General features: G+C 47.1%; 1 protein-coding gene across 1 annotated transcript in view; it reads left to right on the top strand.

The window, feature by feature from the left end:
- NUP43 (nucleoporin 43) overlaps positions 1–19368 on the top strand; it is a 235492-nt gene that overhangs the window by 144433 nt on the left and 71691 nt on the right. Inside the window, exon 6 of the mRNA XM_063917518.1 lies at positions 9224–9375. Coding sequence (XP_063773588.1) covers positions 9224–9375 — 152 coding nt within the window. The remainder of the gene's footprint in view (positions 1–9223; positions 9376–19368) is intronic.

The following is a 19368-nucleotide window of genomic DNA, read 5'->3' as shown; positions in this document are numbered from 1 at the left end:
ATGTGGCTGCCTTACATATCTGTTCTGCTGATGCACCCTGTTGTGCTGCCCAAGAAGGACCTACCTTACGTGTAGAGTGTGCAGAGACATTAGCCGGAATAGGGAGATCTGCATGAGAATAAGCTTCAGATATTACCATTCGGAGCCATCTCGCCAGCGTCTGTTTACTAGCAGGCCAACCTCTCCTATGGAATCCGTAGAGGATGAAGAGGGAATCTGTTTTCCTGATGGCACTAGTACGATCTATGTAGATTTTTAAAGACCGGACCACGTCCAGTGACGCTTCTCCCGCAGATAGTCCCGATACCTGAAAAGCTAGGACTACAATCTCTTCATTCAGGTGAAACTTTGACACCACCTTTGGAAGATAACTAGATCTCGTTCTGAGAACTGCTCTGTCTGGAAAAAATCTTAGGAAAGGAGACTTACATGATAATGCTCCTAAATCTGACACTCTTCTGGCTGACGCCATTGCCAGTAAAAAAAGAACTTTAACCGTTAACCACTTAAGGTCTGCTCTCTCAAGTGGTTCAAACAAAGGACCCTGGAGAAATTTAAGAACTAAATTCAAATCCCAGGGAGCTGCAGGAGGAACAAATGGAGGTTGAATATGTACTACTCCTTGGAAAAAAGTACGTACATCCTGTAGGTCAGCAATCTTCTGCTGAAACCATACAGTCAACGCTGAGACTTGCACCCTCAAGGAAGCAACCTTCAACCCCTTATCCAATCCTGCCTGCAGAAAATCCAAAATTCTAGCTACTTTAAAGGCTCTTGGATTGTAATTTTTTCCAGAACACCAATGAATATAGGCTTGCCATATTCTATGATATACACGGGCCGAAGAAGGCTTTCTTGCTCTAAGCATGGTTTGGATTACTTGCTTTGAAAATCCTTTAGCCTCTAAGATAGAGGTTTCAACAGCCACGCCGTCAAAGACAGGCGATCCAGATGACTGTGACAACAAGGACCCTGCATTAACAGATCTGAACGTTGAGGGAGCAATATCGGTGCTTCCACGGACATTCTCCACAGATCTGTGTACCAATGCCTTCTTAGCCAAGCTGGAGCTATTAGAATGATTGCTCCTTTTGCCTGTTTTATCTTTCTCACTACTCTGGGTAACAGAGATATTGGAGGGAACAGATATGCCAGCTGAAACCTCCATTCTACTGACAGTGCGTCTACCAGGACTGCTCCTGGGTCCCTTGTTCTTGATCCGTACCTCGGAACTTTGTTGTTTAGACGAGACGCCATAAGGTCTATCTCCGGTAGACCCCATCTGTTCACCAGTGTTTGAAACACTTCTGGGTGTAGTGCCCATTCGGTTTCCTGAATGGTGTTCCGACTGAGAAAATCCGCTTCCCAATTTAGTACACCCGGGACAAATACTGCTGACAATGCTGGGAGATGGAGTTCTGCCCACTTTAGAATGGGAGTTACTTCCTCCATCAGACTCTTGCTGTGAGTCCCTCCTTGATGATTTAGGTATGCTACTGCCGTCGCATTGTCTGAGCGGATCTGGACTGGTCTTCCTTGTAGATTGTCCTTTGCCTGAACTAGGGCCAAGTAAATGGCTCTTATTTCTAACAGATTTATCGGCAGGCGACTTTCCCTTGCGGTCCATTTTCCCTGGAACCATAGGCTTCCGAGTACCGCCCCCCAACCTTGCAGGCTGGCATCTGTCGTCAGGACTTGCCACTCTTTTATCCAAAAGGGTCTCCCCTTGTTTAAATGGTCTGTCTGTAGCCACCATGCTAGAGACCTTTTTACATTTACTGGAATCTTTATCATCTGCTTCTTTATTGTTTGATGATTTCCGTTCCATTTTGTCAAAATGAGATGCTGCAATGGTCTGGAGTGGAATTGCGCATATTCCACCATGTCGAACGTTGATACCATCAGACCCAACAGTCGCATTGCTGCATGGACTGACATTGTCTGGGCTTGCAACGCTTCCTGAGCCATGACCTGCACCTTCCTTCTCTGGTAAGAGAACTCTCTGTAGGTCTGAATCCAATATGGCTCCCAAATGAACCATCCGCTGTGATGGATTCAGGGACAACTTCTCCCAATTTATGAGCCACCCGTGTCTCTGTAAACAAACTATCGTCTGTTGGAGATGGCTCAACAGTAAATCTTGCGACTGTGCTAAGATTAATAGGTCGTCTAGGTATGGGAATATCCTTATCCCTTGTTTGCGCAGACAAGCTGCCATAACCACCATGATCTTGGTAAACACCCTGGGTGCTGTAGCTAGCCCGAAGGGCAGAGCTTGGAACTGGAAGTGTTCCTTGAGGATGGCAAACCTGAGGTAACACTGATGTGATAGTGCTATAGGCACATGTAGGTAAGCATCCCGCCCATCCAGAGATACCATATAGTCTCCCGGTTCCATAGCCAACATTATGGAGCGTAACGTCTCCATGTGGAACTTCGGGATCCATATGTAATTGTTCAACATCTTCAGATTTAGAATTGGTCGATATGACCCATTTGGTTTCTGGATTAGAAACAGATTGGAGTAATACCCCTGTCCCTTTTGTGATGGAGGTACTGGGACAATCACACCTGACTGCAGTAATTTTTGGACTGCTTCTTGCAGGGCATTGGCCTTCGACTGTATACGAGACGGGCTGGTGCAAAAAAATCTTTGAGGAGGCTGCCTCCTGAATGGGAACCCATACCCCTGAGATACTACCTTCTGCACCCAGGCATCTGTTGTTGACTGTTGCCATGTGTGTGCAAATTGCAGGAGTCGGCCCCCAACCCTGGAATCCTCCAGGCGGAGGCCCGTCTCTTCAGGCTGAGGGTTTTTGTTCAGGTTTGGAAGCTGGCTTTTTGCTAGCCCACTGCTTCTTACCCCTGGATTTAAACTGGGGTTGTTTAGGCTCCTCTTTACCTTTCGCTTTGCTTTGCCAGCGAAATGAGCGAAATTTTAAACCCTTGGACTTAGGGTTGTAGGTAGCCGGAAATCTGACCACCTTCGATTCAGCCTCTGACTCTAGGATATCCGTAAAGGTTTTCCAAATAATATATTACCCATGAAAGGCAATGCTTATAATTCCTTCTTGGACTCCGCATCTGCCTTCCAGGTCCGTAGCCAGACTGCTCTGCGAGCGACTACTGCCAGGGCTGAAGCTTTAGAAGCAACAGTGCCTACATCAATGGCTGCTTCTTCTAAATACTGGGCAGATTGTCTTAAACGGCAAAGACGATCCTCTTGCTCCCTAGTAGGAGAGGGGATGTCATTCTCTAGTTCCTCTATCCATTCGCCCATTGCCTTTGCTACCCAGGCCGAAGCCATAGCAGGTCTTACCACTGCACCCACAAGAGAGAAAATATTTTTCAATAGGCTCTCTACCCTCCTGTCTGTGACATCATTCAAAGAGGTAGATGACAGTGGCAAAGCAGATTTGTGCACGAGTCGCAGAACATGTGCATCTACTTTTGGAGGAACTTCTCTCTTCGAACAATCTCCAGCAGGAAATGGATAATAAGAATCCCATCTCCTAGGAATCTTATACTTTTTACCGGGCGCTGCCCAAGACTCATCCATCATTTCCGTCAACTCCTCTGACGCTGGAAATTCAGCTTTCACTGACTTTGTTCGTTTGAATACAGGTGCTTTTGCTTTTAACGCTGTCTTGGCTGGTTCTTCCAGAGAAAGCACAGCCTTTACTGCATTAATGAGTTCAGCTACATCATCTGAACTAAAGCTCTGCGACTGATCATCATACGGAGTTGAATCTATTGTTTCCGCATCATCATCCGATGTATCCTCTTGTGTAGTCTGCCATACAGACGTATCTGTCTTAGTCTTACCTACCCCTTGGTTGCTTGTAGAGGCTACTGGAACCAAACTATAGGAAGGGAGCTGCATGTATGGGTTCATAGTGTAACCTAACCCCTGAGGTGGTGCTACTGGAGCTAACCTGTCCGCTATTGAAGACAGAGTCTTTGCGAACATATTCCATGGTGGCTCTACTGGAGGTTGAACTAACTCCTGTTTTTTACTTCGCTGAAAAGCAAAACAGTTTGCACACAAACCCTCATAAGTGACCAATTGAATCATACCAATTACCCCTGACTTACAAGATAAGCATGTTAGGGCTGTAGGAGTGCTTGACAAATTCTCCTCATCACTTTTGCCGCTCACAGACATTTTTTCTGATATTGACTACACAATTTTGTGACTGAACCACACCCTATAATCAGTATATAGAGGTGAAATCAATCTGACCACAGTGCACCTGATTTGAGGGTCAGAACAGGACTGACATTACACAGAAAAGTCAGCACACATACTAGCAGTCAGTCACATGTTAAAGCATTAGACATTGTCATATGAGAATACAACCTCCATAATAACTTATACATAAGTAGGAAATTTGTACTTCTGTTTAACTGGTTCTTTTTCAACATAACATGCAGAAAACACAGTAATATACAGGTCTCATATGCAATAGGTACTAAAAATTAACAGTGCACACTAAGAAGTAGAAGGAATTTTTAGTACTGTATACCCTGCCTCCAGGGAGCGGGATACAGGGAGACTCGCCACACTTCCATATCCAAGCAAAGACGCTCGAAAGACGCTGAGTGGATTCAGACGCTACTGGTGTACACTGCCGCTCTTGGCAACTGATAACGGACACGGACGCTCACCAACGGACACGGACGCTGAGCGACTCCACGTGCATGCAGACACTAAAGGCCTGCGACTCGGTCTGGGCGGATTTATATCCAGTGTACACAACCGCAGCGTCTAAGCTGCGACCGAGTACCCTCGTGGTAGCGTCTGAGCCGGAAGTGAGGTTATTCAGTTCATGAAACGAGAGACCCGCGGGAACTGGCCATGAACTCTGAGGAGGGACGGCCAGGAGAGCGTCTGAAACCCCCTGTTGACTTAAACTCCCAGGATCGCGGCCTCACCTAGTCCTGGCGCCTATGATCCCCGGAGCGTAGCGCTGTCACACTCGAGATGTTCGGCGCATCAACACGCTGTTTGTAGTCTCCACCAAATCAGCGTAGCTGTGTCCTGACCCCTCTAGTAAGAGGAAGTCCATATACTCACTGTCTCCCCATGCTCCGGCCACAGCCTGGTAACGTCTGCTGGACCTGCTAGAACATCCGACACAGACGCCCGTCGAGACAGCACTGTATCGCGAAGGTAAGCGTTGTTGCGACCCGGTGGGGAGTTGTTGGAGCGACTTTTTCTAATACACGTTTAAGACGCTGTTAAGAGAAGTCGCTCAAACAAAAACAGTAAGTCTATAAAAATAAAGTAATGAAAACTTGAGGCTGCTTTCACAGCAGCCCTGTGACCATGCGGCTTCCTGCCGCACCAAGCAAAAAACTGATCTGACTGAGTCAGTGGGCGGGACTATATAGTGGAGGCCCCAATGCATCCTGGGAGGCCAGAAAGCTCGTGACCGTGTTGGTGCCATTTTCGCTGTCGCTCGACAATATCCCAATGTTATCCTGTGGATAATCCTGTGGACCCAGCCAGAGAAATATATATATACTACAAAAAAAATACAGCCGCACACATTAAAAGTTCATAGGGAGGAGTGCAAGGCGCAGACAATAGTATTCAAAGTGCATAAAGACATCCTACTGCTAACAAAGTGGCAGTGAACCCGACTGCTGTTTCGGCGCCTCCATTGCGCCTTTGTCAAGGATTAACCTGCCAAACATACTCTAGCAAGCTATATACCCATCAAGATCACCAAATTCAACTCACTTGTAGTGTAACAGCAGTGCAGAAGCCCCAAAATCAAAAGAAAAACGTCACTATCCATTTAGCCTGTCGCACTGATTCACACAGGGACAGGAAGTGATGTAGCGGAGCCTGTTGCTAAGCAACCAGAGACGATTAAAAACGGTGTCTAATATAACCAAAACAAGCTCCTTTGTGGCGCCAATGCAATCACACAACCTCATACAGGTACTAACAATCAAGAGCTTACAATGATAACCAGTGCTCCGGTGATCGCGCTTCCGAAACCGGAAGTGACGCGACGGAATAGATCACCATAGCAACCTATACAGGAAATGCTATAGAAAAACTACAATTTAGAGCCTTGTGGGTAAAGCTGTAGAAGTTGGTGATCGATATGAGCATACAGCTGACATGCTGCTTTTGGTGTCCTGCTGTCTACAGTATTCTGCTGATGTCTTGACAAAGATCACTGAGATGTGATCGAAACGTTGACTGACTTCATGATGTTGTAATAAATAACCTTTGACCTTTTAAAAAATTGGTGAGTGCCCTGTTTATTGCAACCCACCATTCCTTGGAGTTGAGCACCATCTGGTTGGCTTCTGAATTACGGATTTGTGCGGATGCTCATGGGAAAATAGTATATATATATATATATATATATATATATATATATATATATATATATATATATATATATATATATATATATATATATATATATATATATATACACTATTTGACAAGTGACTTGAAGACACTATAGAAGAGGAGCTGCTCCATTGTATAGTGTTCAATTAAGGTGTGTACGCACTGTGAGATTCTTGCTATGCCTGATTTTGACTACGCGATTTCCTTTGAACTCACCCAGAGCCCAGATAGTACAGATTTTGACTCTCTGCTTGAGATTTTGTCTATGTACGATTTTGACTAAGTGCCAATTTTGACTATACTTTGTACTAGAAAGTACACTAGATAGTCAAGATTGACTTGCCTGCACAGTCTATCTAGCCTTGCGCGCTCCCTAGGGGTCGGTATCGTATCGGGACTGAATCTGTATCGCAAACTGCCTAACTCCTGGAGATATGCATTTATTTTCCTTTAAGATTTTGACCATATAGTCAAAATCTTACACACGTATCTCACCGTGCGTACACGCCTTTACAGTTTTTGACTAGAATGGAGCTAACTCAGTAGAAGGGCTGTCATGGGATACTGGGGGATAAAAGGGGTAATCAGATGGGTGTGGATAAAACAGTCATTAGGTGACTGAAAAGGTCAGCGGGAGCAAAAGGTCGACAATTATAATAGGCGTCAAAAAAGGTCGACCAGTGTTTTTGTCATATTTGTTGTATGTTTACCCACCTGTGAGCCAAATTTAATGGAAATGTGTACCCTTGTGGGCTTGCTTCACTTGCGCCTTACAGGCAAGACTACTATTTCCAATCATAGTCCATGTGGATAGTAAAGCAAGCCAAAGATGAAAAAAGGGTGTCAGTCGTACAGTATGTGTGTACCTTTTGTACCTGTCACCCATATGGTGTCGATCTATTGACTGTTGAGCTATTATCCAGAACCCAATTACAGTATGTGTGATAATAGGGTGTCAAAGTCAGAAAAATATCACGATGCACACTGCCATATTTGCACCTCATACAGGTCTGCGCTGCGCATGCGTGCGCTCTCCCGTGCGTGCGCATACTCGCTGTTGCGGGCACCCGCGGGCGCGCAGTATGTGCATTTACGGTAGAGTTCATGTGCTCGTAGCGTGCGACTCAATCGTTACATATTTTCACTATATAATGTATTTTGTAGATCATGGTCCCTTTGATAGATTCTGAAAGTTTAGTTAATGTAGCATGTTCGTGGACAGAGAAATCCCTCTTTGTTTGATACGAAGGGTCAGACAGGAGTAATACAGTGGTGTTTAGTATCCATCGGAAGAGTATTTAATTAGCAATATTCCGGTGTTGGTTTGACGCGGATTAATCGCTCGTGCGAATAGTTATGGACATAAGAAGTTTATGTCCATTTACTATTATTTGCACTTACTTATCCATGCGGCGGGAAACCTAGTTTCCCACCCACCTGAGCAGTTGGAAATCGTCACAGCCCACCTGTATGAATCAACCTATGACCTTTTGTTATAATGCGAGGAGGAATTCCTGTGTCCAATGAACAATGAGATTGTAGGGACCATTGAATTGTATTGTGTGTGGGGCATAAATAGACAAGCCGATCACATCCAGCTCTCACTCTTCAACGGTTCTCATTGCTGAAAATCGGGAGCTGGATGTCCAGAGGCGCATGCGATCGTTCCCCTTGTGCGTAAGTTTTCTCCGCAATCATATTGTCTTTCTTGTTATTATGGGCCATATCTCTCTCTCTCTCTTCTCCCCTTTCTCTCGTATTCTCTTAAACGTAATAGTATTGTATTGTATTTCATGTGTAGTTATCTGGTTAGGTAGTCTATGTTATATTGTAGTGTATGACTTGTATTGTAATAATTCTTTTGCAAGTATAACATTCATAATATATATATTAGGCGTTGGACCCTAAGCACGGTATCTGTGTATTTCTTATAGTGTTAAGTATTCTCAGAGCGTCGGTGACGCTCAAACAGCTTTTAAGTTAATAAGGTTACACTGTGTTGCATCTACACCCTATCTCTACACTAAGGTTTTACAGCATATTACATTGTTTATGGTTTTAGATATAAAGGTTTAACATTGTGAGCGTCTGCGCCGCTCGTGATCTCCTCGTGGTCTCGAGCGTCCGCTACGCTGATAGCGTAGCATTACAGTAGTCGCTCACCTATAAGTGTGCCCGATACCAACAGCGTATTCTCGTGAGCGTCTGTATCGCTCGAGCAGCCCGCTCCCGATACAGCGTCCGTTACGCTACAGTGAACCATTACGTTAGTCAGCAGCCAATAGCGTGCCTGCCTGTGATCTCTTGGCCGTGAGCGAACGTGACGCTTGAGCGTCTCGACCACGGCTAAGCGATTGCTACGCAACGAGCGTACCCTTACGGTACTCCATACGTAAATAGCGTACAGTGTTCTTAGACCTCATAAAGGGTTTTATATAAGATAAATATTTAGCTTTATCAAGGGGAAGGCATGATCACTTTCCAGAATGACCTCTCCTGCTTTTGTCTGACTTTCTACATGATTTGACTTGCTATTGGCAGCAGCAGAAAAGCGCACCGTGAGTAGGGGGATGAACTGGGTTCTTGGCAAAAGATCAGCAGGCACTTCTAACCTAAACACACATCACTACCTATAACATTACTCCCCAAAACTGTCATGCTAAAGATTTGGTGTTTTGTTTGTTTGTTTGTTTGTTTTGTAAAAAAAAAAGTTTTAGACCGAATAGATTTCTTAAAACCAACTTACTTAAAGCTCAGAATGTCCTTTTAACTTTTCAAATTTGTTTTATTGTGTTGATTATGTGTAAAATAGAGACCTGTATTGTCTGTCTACTGTTTCCTTTACAGAACAAATGAGCGGGTCCCTCTACACTGCTTAGACAGACATCCAAGTCAGCAGCATGTTGTAGCAACAGGCGGTCACGATGGTATGCTGTGTATTTGGGATGTTAGACAAGGCCGGATACCTATATCACTCCTAAATGCTCATGGTGCAGAAAGTAAGTTGCTAATGTCATCTCACAGTATAGAAAACCTTTTCTCTGACGTCCTAAGTGGATGCTGGGACTCCGTAAGGACCATGGGGAATAGCGGCTCCGCAGGAGACTGGGCACAACTAAAAGAAAGCTTTAGACTACTGGTGTGCACTGGCTCCTCCCACTATGACCCTCCTCCAGACTTCAGTTAGAATCTTGTGCCCAGCTGAGCTGGATGCACACTAGGGGCTCTCCTGAGCTCCTAGAAAGAAAGTATATTTTAGGTTTTTTATTTTACAGTGAGATCTGCTGGCAACAGACTCACTGCAACGAGGGACTAAGGGGAGAAGAAGCGAACCTACCTAACTGGTGGTAGCTTGGGCTTCTTAGGCTACTGGACACCATTAGCTCCAGAGGGATCGACCACAGGACCCGACCTCGCTGTTCGGTCCCGGAGCCGCGCCGCCGGCCCCCTTACAGAGCCAGAAGCAAGAAGTGTTCCTGAAAATCGGCGGCAGAAGACTTCTGTCTTCAACAAGGTAGCGCACAGCACTGCAGCTGTGCGCCATTGCTCCTCATGCACACCTCACACTCCGGTCACTGATGGGTGCAGGGTGCTGGGGGGGGGCGCCATGAGGGCAATATAAGACACCTTGGCTGGCAAATCTACACCATATATAGTCAGGAAGGCTATATAGGTGTAAAAATACCCCTGCCAGAATTCCAGAAAAAGCGGGAGAAGTCCGCCGGAAAAGGGGCGGGGCCATCTCCCTCAGCACACTGGCGCCATTTTTCCCTCACAGCTCCGCTGGAAGGACGCTCCCTGGCTCTCCCCTGAAGTTGTCAAGCTACATAAGGGTAAAAAAGAGAGGGGGGGCACTAAATTTAGGCGCAGTATGTGTGTGTGTGTGTGTGTGTGTGTGTGTGTGTGTATATATATATATATGTATATATATATATATATATATATATATATAAAATAAGCAGCTATAAGGGAAAACACTCATTTATAGTGGGATCCCTGTGTTATATAGCGCTCTGGTGTGTGCTGGCATACTCTCTCTCTGTCTCCCCAAAGGGCTTTGTGGGGTCCTGTCCTCTGTCAGAGCATTCCCTGTGTGTATGCGGTGTGTCGGTACCGCTGTGTCGACATGTTTGATGAGGAGGCTTATGTGGAGGCGGAGCAGATGCCGATAAATGTGATGTCACCCCCTGCGGGGTCGACACCTGAGTGGATGGTGCTGTGGAAGGAATTACGCGACAGTGTCGACTCCTTGCATAAAAGGTTTGACGACATACCAAATGTGGGACAGCCGGCTTCTCAGCCTGTGCCTGCCCAGGCGTCTCAAAAGCCATCAGGGGCTCTAAAACGCCCGTTACCTCAGATGGCAGACACAGATGTCGACACGGATACTGACTCCAGTGTCGACGACGATGAGACTAATGTAACTTCCAGTAGGGCCACACGTTACATGATTGAGGCAATGAAAAATGTGTTGCACATTTCTGATGTTACCCCAGGTACCACAAAAAAGGGTATTATGTTTGGAGAGTAAAAACTACCAGTAGCTTTTCCTCCATCTGAGGAGTTAAATAAAGTGTGTGAAGAAGCGTGGGCTTCCCCTGATAAGAAACTGGTAATTTCTAAGAGGTTACTAATGGCGTACCCTTTCCCGCCAGAGGATAGGGCACGTTGGGAAACATCCCCTAGGGTGGATAAAGCACTCACACGCTTGTCAAAGAAGGTGGCACTACCGTCTCGGGATATGGCCGCCCTTAAGGAATCTGCTGATAGAAAGCAGGAGGCTATCCTGAAATCTATATATACACACAGGTGTTATACTGAGACCAGCTATTACTTCAGCATGGATGTGCAGTGCTGCAGCTGCGTGGTCAGATTCCCTGTCGGAAAATATTGATACCCTAGACAGGGACACTATATTGCGAACTGTAGAGCATATTAAAGACGCACTTTTATATATGAGGGATGCACAGAGGGATATTTGCCGGCTGGCATCAAAAATTAGTGCAATGTCCATTTCTGCCAGGAGAAGGGTTATGGACTCGGCAGTGGACAGGAGATGCAGATTCCAAAAGGCACATGGAAGTTCTGCCTTATAAGGGTGAGGAGTTGTTCGGGGATGGTCTCTCGGACCTAGTTTCCACAGCAACAGCTGGGAAGTCTACATTTTTACCCCATGTTCCCTCACAGCCAAATAAAGCACCGTATTATCAGGTACAGTCCTTTCGGCCCAATAGGGGCAAGCGGGTTAAGGGCGCGTCCTTTCTGCCCAGAGGCAGAGGTAGAGGGAAAAAGCTGCAGCATACAGCCAGTTCCCAGGAGCAAAAGTCCTACCCCGCTTCCTCTTAAGTCCACAGCATGACGCTGGGGCTCCACAGGCGGAGCCAGGTACGGTGGGGGCCCGTCTCAAATTTTTCAGCAATCAGTGGGCTCGCTCACGGGTGGATCCCTGGATTTTTCAAGTAGTATCTCAGGGGTACAAGCTGGAATTCGAGACGTCTCCCCCCCGCCGTTTCCTCAAATCTTCCTTACCAACCACTCCCTCAGGCAGGGAGGCAGTGTTACAGGCAATTCACAAGCTGTATTCACAACAGGTGATAGTAAAGGTGCCCCTACTTCAACAAGGACGGGGTTACTATTCCACAATGTTTGTGGTACCGAAACTGGACGGTTCGGTGAGACCCATTTTAAATTTGAAATCCTTGAACACATATATAAAAAAATTCAAGTTCAAGATGGAATCGCTCAGGGCGGTTATTGCAAGCCTGGACGAGGGGGATTACATGGTATCACTGGACATCAAGGATGCTTACCTGCATGTCCCCATTTACCATCCTCACCAGGAGTACCTCAGATTTGTGGTACAGGGTTGTCATTACCAATTCCAGACGTTGCCGTTCGGTCTATCCACGGCTCCGAGGGTCTTTACCAAGGTAATGGCCGAAATGATGATACTCCTTCGAAAGAAGGGAGTTTTAATTATCCCGTACTTGGACGATCTCCTGATAAAGGCGAGGTCCAGGGAGCAGTTGTTGGTCGGAGTAGCACTATCTCGGGAGGTGCTACAACAGCACGGCTGGATTCTAAATATTCCAAAGTCACAGCTGGTCCCTACGACACGTCTACTGTTCCTGGGGATGGTTCTGGACACAGAACAGAAAAAAGTGTTTCTCCCGGAGGAGAAGGCCAAGGAGTTGTCATCTCTAGTCAGAGGCCTCCTAAAACCAAAACAGGTATCGGTGCATCACTGCACGCGGATCCTGGGAAAGATGGTAGCTTCCTACGAAGCAATTCCATTCAGCAGGTTCCATGCAAGAACCTTTCAGTGGGACCTGTTGGACAAATGGTCCGGATCGCATCTTCAGATGCATCGGATGATAACCCTGTCTCCAAGGAAAAGGGTGTCTCTGCTGTGGTGGCTGCAGAGTGCTCATCTTCAAGAGGGCCGCAGATTCGGCATACAGGACTGGGTCCTGGTGACCACGGATGCCAGCCTTCGAGGCTGGGGGGCAGTCACACAGGGAAGAAACTTCCAAGGACTATGGTCAAGTCAGGAGACTTCCCTGCACATAAATATTCTGGAACTAAGGGCCATTTACAATGCCCTAAGTCAGGCAAAACCCCTGCTTCAAAACCAGCCGGTACTGATCCAGTCGGACAACATCACGGCGGTCGCCCATGTAAACCGACAGGGCGGCACGAGAAGCAGGACGGCGATGGCAGAAGCCACAAGGATTCTCCGATGGGCGGAAAATCACGTGTTAGCACTGTCAGCAGTGTTCATTCCAGGAGTGGACAACTGGGAAGCAGACTTCCTCAGCAGACACGACCTCCACCCGGGAGAGTGGGGACTTCATCCAGAAGTTTTCCAACTGATTGTAAACCGTTGGGAAAGGCCACAGGTGGACATGATAGCGTCCCGCCTCAACAAAAAGCTAGAAAAGTATTGCGCCAGGTCAAGAGACCCGCAGGCGATAGCTGTGGACGCTCTAGTGACACCGTGGGTGTACCGGTCGGTTTATGTGTTCCCTCCTCTTCCTCTCATACCACAGGTACTGAGGATAATAAGGAGAAGAGGAGTAAGAACTATACTCATTGTTCCGGATTGGCCAAGAAGAGCTTGGTACCCGGAACTTCAAGAAATGATCTCAGAGGACCCATGGCCTCTGCCGCTCAGACAGGACCTGCTGCAGCAGGGGCCCTGTCTGTTCCAAGACTTACCGCGGCTGCGTTTGACGGCATGGCGGTTGAACACCGGATCCTGAAGGAAAAGGGCATTCCGGAGGAAGTCATTCCTACGCTAATTAAAGCTAGGAAAGAAGTAACCGCAAACCATTATCACCGCATATGGCGTAAATATGTTGCGTGGTGTGAGGCCAGGAAGGCCCCAACGGTAGAATTTCAGTTGGGCCGTTTCCTGCACTTTCTACGGTCAGGGGTGACTATGGGCCTAAATTTGGGTTCCATTAAGGTCCAGATTTCGGCTCTATCGATTTTCTTCCAGAGAGAACTGGCTTCACTACCTGAAGTTCAAACTTTTGTTAAGGGAGTGCTGCATATTCAGACCCCTTTTGTGCCTCCAGTGGCACCTTGGGATCTCAACGTGGTGTTGGATTTCCTAAAGTCACATTGGTTTGAGCCACTTAAGACCGTGGAATTGAAATATCTCACGTGGAAAGTGGTCATGTTGTTGGCCTTGGCTTCGGCCAGGCGTGTATCAGAATTGGCGGCTTTGTCATGTAAAAGCCCTTATCTGATTTTCCATATGGATAGGGCAGAATTGAGGACTCGTCCCCAATTTCTCCCTAAGGTGGTATCAGCCTTTCATCTGAACCAACCTATCGTGGTGCCTGCGGCTACTAAAGACTTGGAGGCTTCCAAGTTGTTGGACGTAGTCAGGGCCCTGAAAATTTATGTTTCCAGGACAGCTGGAGTCAGAAAGACTGACTCGCTATTTATCCTGTATGCGCCCAACAAGTTGGGTGCACCTGCTTCAAAGCAGACTATTGCTCGCTGGATCTGTAGTACGATTCAGCTTGCACATTCTGCGGCTGGACTGCCGCATCCTAAATCAGTGAAAGCCCATTCCACGAGGAAGGTGGGCTCTTCTTGGGCGGCTGCCCGAGGGGTCTCTGCTCTACAACTTTGCCGAGCAGCTACTTGGTCGGGGTCAAACACATTTGCTAAATTCTACAAGTTTGACACCCTGGCTGAGGAGGACCTTGAGTTTGCCCATTCGGTGCTGCAGAGTCATCCGCACTCTCCCGCCCGTTTGGGAGCTTTGGTATAATCCCCATGGTCCTTACGGAGTCCCAGCATCCACTTAGGACGTCAGAGAAAATAAGAATTTACTCACCGGTAATTCTATTTCTTGTAGTCCGTAGTGGATGCTGGGCGCCCATCCCAAGTGCGGATTGTCTGCAATACTTGTATATAGTTATTGTTTAACTAAAGGGTTATTGTTGAGCCATCTGTTGAGAGGCTCAGTTATCATACTGTTAACTGGGTATAGTATCACGAGTTATACGGTGTGATTGGTGTGGCTGGTATGAGTCTTACCCGGGATTCAAAATCCTTCCTTATCGTGTCAGCTCTTCCGGGCACAGTATCCTAACTGAAGTCTGGAGGAAGGTCATAGTGGGAGGAGCCAGTGCACACCAGTAGTCTAAAGCTTTCTTTTAGTTGTGCCCAGTCTCCTGCGGAGCCGCTATTCCCCATGGTCCTTACGGAGTCCCAGCATCCACTACGGACTACGAGAAATAGAATTACCGGTGAGTAAACTCTTATTTTAAGCTTTTAAGTGCCTACATAAGCATCCTCGTAATGCTCGTATACAAGATGATGGCTAGATTATACACCGAGCCTATGGGCCAAAAGTAACGGGTAGCAAATGCTGAGATTTTGGTGAGCTAGCAATCCAATTTAAAGTGGCAGTGTTTAAATGAACAAGAGGGCGCTCTATCGTGCATGAAACATTTAATAAACAATTTCACTTAAGAACAGGTAAATGTCATTGCTCGTACCAAATAAAAAAGCACTGTGGTCTTAAAACCACATGGTATAGTACATCACCATAACTGTGTACATCCAGTTACCGCTGCCTCTGCATGTGCCGGGACGTGCATAGCCGCTTGTCTCCAACAGACCGTACGCCAGGACCCAGAGCCGCAGGACACAGGAAGTATGTTTCACCTGGTGAAGATCGTGTCAGCCAAGCCACGCCCCAACCGGTTTCGTCATAGACTTCATTAGGAGGCTGGCTTGGCTGACGCTGGAGATCTATTTTATACATGGAGTTAACCAATTAGCAATGTACACATAGAGATTCGCAATCATAAAACAAAATAACTCATGTATACACAGTGGGGGTAATTCCAAGTTGATCGCAGCAGGATTTTTTTTTAGCAATTGGGCAAAACCATGTGCACTGCAGGGGAGGCAGATAAAACATGTGCAGAGAGAGTTAGATTTGGGTGGGTTATTTTGTTTCTGTGCAGGGTAAATACTGGCTGCTTTATTTTTACACTGCAAATTAGATTGCAGATTGAACACACCCCACCCAAATCTAACTCTCTGCACATGTTATATCTGCCTCCCCTGCAGTGCACATGGTTTTGCCCAATTGCTAACAAAAATGCTGCTGCGGTCAACTTGGAATTACCCCCAGTGCCAGAACAATCCATCCATCATTAGTGAAATGATATCCAGCCATTAGGGTAAAGATTCATAAACAGCCTAAACACAATTTCTCTGACGTCCTAGTGGATGCTGGGACTCCGTAAGGACCATGGGGAATAGCGGCTCCGCAGGAGACAGGGCACAAAACAAAAGCTTAAGGATCAGGTGGTGTGCACTGGCTCCTCCCCCTATGACCCTCCTCCAAGCCTCAGTTAGATTTTTGTGCCCGGCCGAGAAGGGTGCAATCTAGGTGGCTCTCCTGAGCTGCTTAGAATAAAAGTTTAGTTAGGTTTTTTTTTATTTTCAGTGAGTCCTGCTGGCAACAGGCTCACTGCATCGTGGGACTAAGGGGAGAAGAAACGGACTCACCTGAGTGCAGAGTGGATCGGGTTTCTTAGGCTACTGGACACTAGCTCCAGAGGGACGATCACAGGTTCAGCCTGGATGGGTCACCGGAGCCGCGCCGCCGTCCCCCTTACAGAGCCAGAAGAGACGAAGAGGTCCGGTGAAATCGGCGGCAGAAGACATCCTGTCTTCAGACTAAGGTAGCGCACAGCACCGCAGCTGTGCGCCATTGCTCTCAGCACACTTCACACTCCGGTCACTGAGGGTGCAGGGCGCTGGGGGGGGAGCGCCCTGAGACGCAATATAACAGAATACCTTAGGTGGCAAAACAGAATACATCACATATAGCTCCTGGGCTATATGGATGTATTTTAATCCCCTGCCATTTTACACAAAAAAGCGGGAGATAAGGACGTCGTGAAGGGGCGGAGCCTATCTCCTCAGCACACAAGCGCCATTTTCCCTCACAGCTCCGCTGGAAGGACGGCTCCCTGACTCTCCCCTGCAGTCCTGCTTCAGAATCAGGGTAAAAAAGAGAAGGGGGGGCACGTTTGGCAGCAAATAAATATATTAACAGCAGCTATAAGGGAGTAACACTTATATAAGGTTATCCCTGTATATATATATAGCGCTGGGGGTGTGCTGGCAGACTCTCCCTCTGTCTCTCCAAAGGGCTAAGTGGGGTCCTGTCCTCTATCAGAGCATTCCCGGTGTGTGTGCTGTGTGTCGGTACGCGTGTGTCGACATGTATGAGGAGGAAAATGATGTGGAGGCGGAGCAGTTGCCTGTGTTGGTGATGTCACCCCCTAGGGAGTCGACACCTGACTGGATGATTGTATTTAAACAATTAAGTGATAATGTCAGCAATTTGCAAAAAACTGTTGACGACATGAGACAGCCGGCAAATCAATTAGTGCCTGTCCAGGCGTCTCAAACACCGTCAGGGGCGCTAAAACGCCCGTTACCTCAGTGGGTCGACACAGACCCTGACACAGATACTGAGTCTAGTGTCGACGGTGACGAGACAAACGTAATGTCCAGTAGGGCCACACGTTACATGATCACGGCAATGAAAGAGGCATTGAACCTTTCTGACACTACAAGTACCACAAAGAAGGGTATTATGTGGGGTGAGAAAAAACTACCAATATTTTTTCCTGAGTCAGAGGAAATAAATGAGGTGTGTGAAAAAGCGTGGGTTTCCCCCGATAAAAAACAGCTAATTTCTAAAAAATTATTAGCATTATATCCTTTCCCGCCAGAGGTTAGGGCGCGTTGGGAAACACCCCCTAGGGTAGATAAGGCGCTCACACGTTTATCAAAACAAGTAGCGTTACCGTCTCCTGATACGGCTACCCTCAAAGAACCAGCTGATAGAAGGCTGGAAAATATCCTAAAAAGTATATACACACATACTGGTGTTATACTGCGACCAGCAATCGCCTCAGCCTGGATGTGCAGTGCTGGAGTCGCATGGTCGGATTCCCTGACCGAGAATATTGATACCCTGGATAGGGACAATATTTTGTTAACTATAGAACATTTAAAGGATGCATTACTATATATGCGTGATGCACAGAGGGATATTTGCACCCTGGCATCAAGAGTAAGTGCTATGTCCATCTCTGCCAGAAGAGCGTTATGGACGCGACAGTGGTCAGGGGATGCGGATTCCAAACGGCACATGGAAGTATTGCCGTATAAAGGGGAGGAGTTATTTGGGGCTGGTCTATCGGACCTGGTGGCCACGGCAACGGCTGGAAAATCCACCTTTTTACCCCAGGTCACTCCACATCAGCAGAAAAAGACACCGTCTTTTCAAACTCAGTCCTTTCGTTCCCATAAGTACAAGCGAGCAAAAGGCCACTCCTTTCTGCCCCGGGGCAGAGGAAGAGGAAAAAGACTGCACCATGCAGCCGCTTCCCAGGAGCAGAAGCCCTCCCCGGCTTCTGCCAAGTCTTCAGCATGACGCTGGGGCTTTACAAGCAGACTCAGATATGGTGGGGGCCCGTCTCAAGAATTTCAACGCGCAGTGGGCTCACTCGCAAGTGGATCCCTGGATTCTACAGGTAGTATCGCAGGGGTACAAACTGGAATTCGAGGCGTTTCCCCCTCATCGGTTCCTGAAGTCTGCTTTACCAAAGTCTCCCTCCGACAGGGAGGCAGTTTTGGAAGCCATTCACAAGCTGTATTCCCAGCAGGTGATAATCAAGGTACCCCTCCTGCAACAGGGAAAGGGGTATTATTCCACGCTGTTTGTGGTACCGAAGCCGGTTAAATTTGAAATCCTTGAACACTTACATAAAAAGGTTCAAATTCAAGATGGAGTCACTCAGAGCAGTGATAGCGAACCTGGAAGAAGGGGACTATATGGTGTCTCTGGACATCAAAGATGCTTATCTCCACGTCCCAATATACCCTTCTCACCAAGGGTACCTCAGGTTTGTAGTACAAAACTGTCATTATCAGTTTCAGACGCTGCCGTTTGGATTGTCCACGGCACCTCGGGTCTTTACCAAGGTAATGGCCGAAATGATGATTCTTCTACGAAGAAAATGCATTTTAATTATCCCTTACTTGGACGATCTCCTGATAAGGGCAAGATCCAGGGAACAGTTAGAAGTCGGAGTAGCACTATCTCAGGTAGTGTTACGTCAGCACGGGTGGATTCTAAATATTCCAAAATCGCAGCTGATTCCAACGACACGTCTACTGTTCCTAGGAATGATTCTGGACACAGTCCAGAAGAAGGTGTTTCTCCCGGAGGAGAAGGCCAGGGAGTTATCCGAGCTAGTCAGGAACCTCCTAAAACCAGGACAGGTCTCAGTGCATCAGTGCACGAGGGTCCTGGGAAAAATGGTGGCTTCTTACGAAGCGATTCCATTCGGAAGATTCCATGCAAGAACGTTTCAGTGGGATCTACTGGACAAATGGTCCGGATCGCATCTGCAGATGCATCAGCGGATAACCCT

The sequence above is a fragment of the Pseudophryne corroboree genome, chromosome 4, assembly GCF_028390025.1.
Source record: "Pseudophryne corroboree isolate aPseCor3 chromosome 4, aPseCor3.hap2, whole genome shotgun sequence".
In the NCBI taxonomy this organism is placed as follows: Eukaryota; Metazoa; Chordata; class Amphibia; order Anura; family Myobatrachidae; genus Pseudophryne; species Pseudophryne corroboree.
Note: the sequence above shows the minus strand (reverse complement) of the source record. Positions and strands in the feature narration are given on the sequence as shown.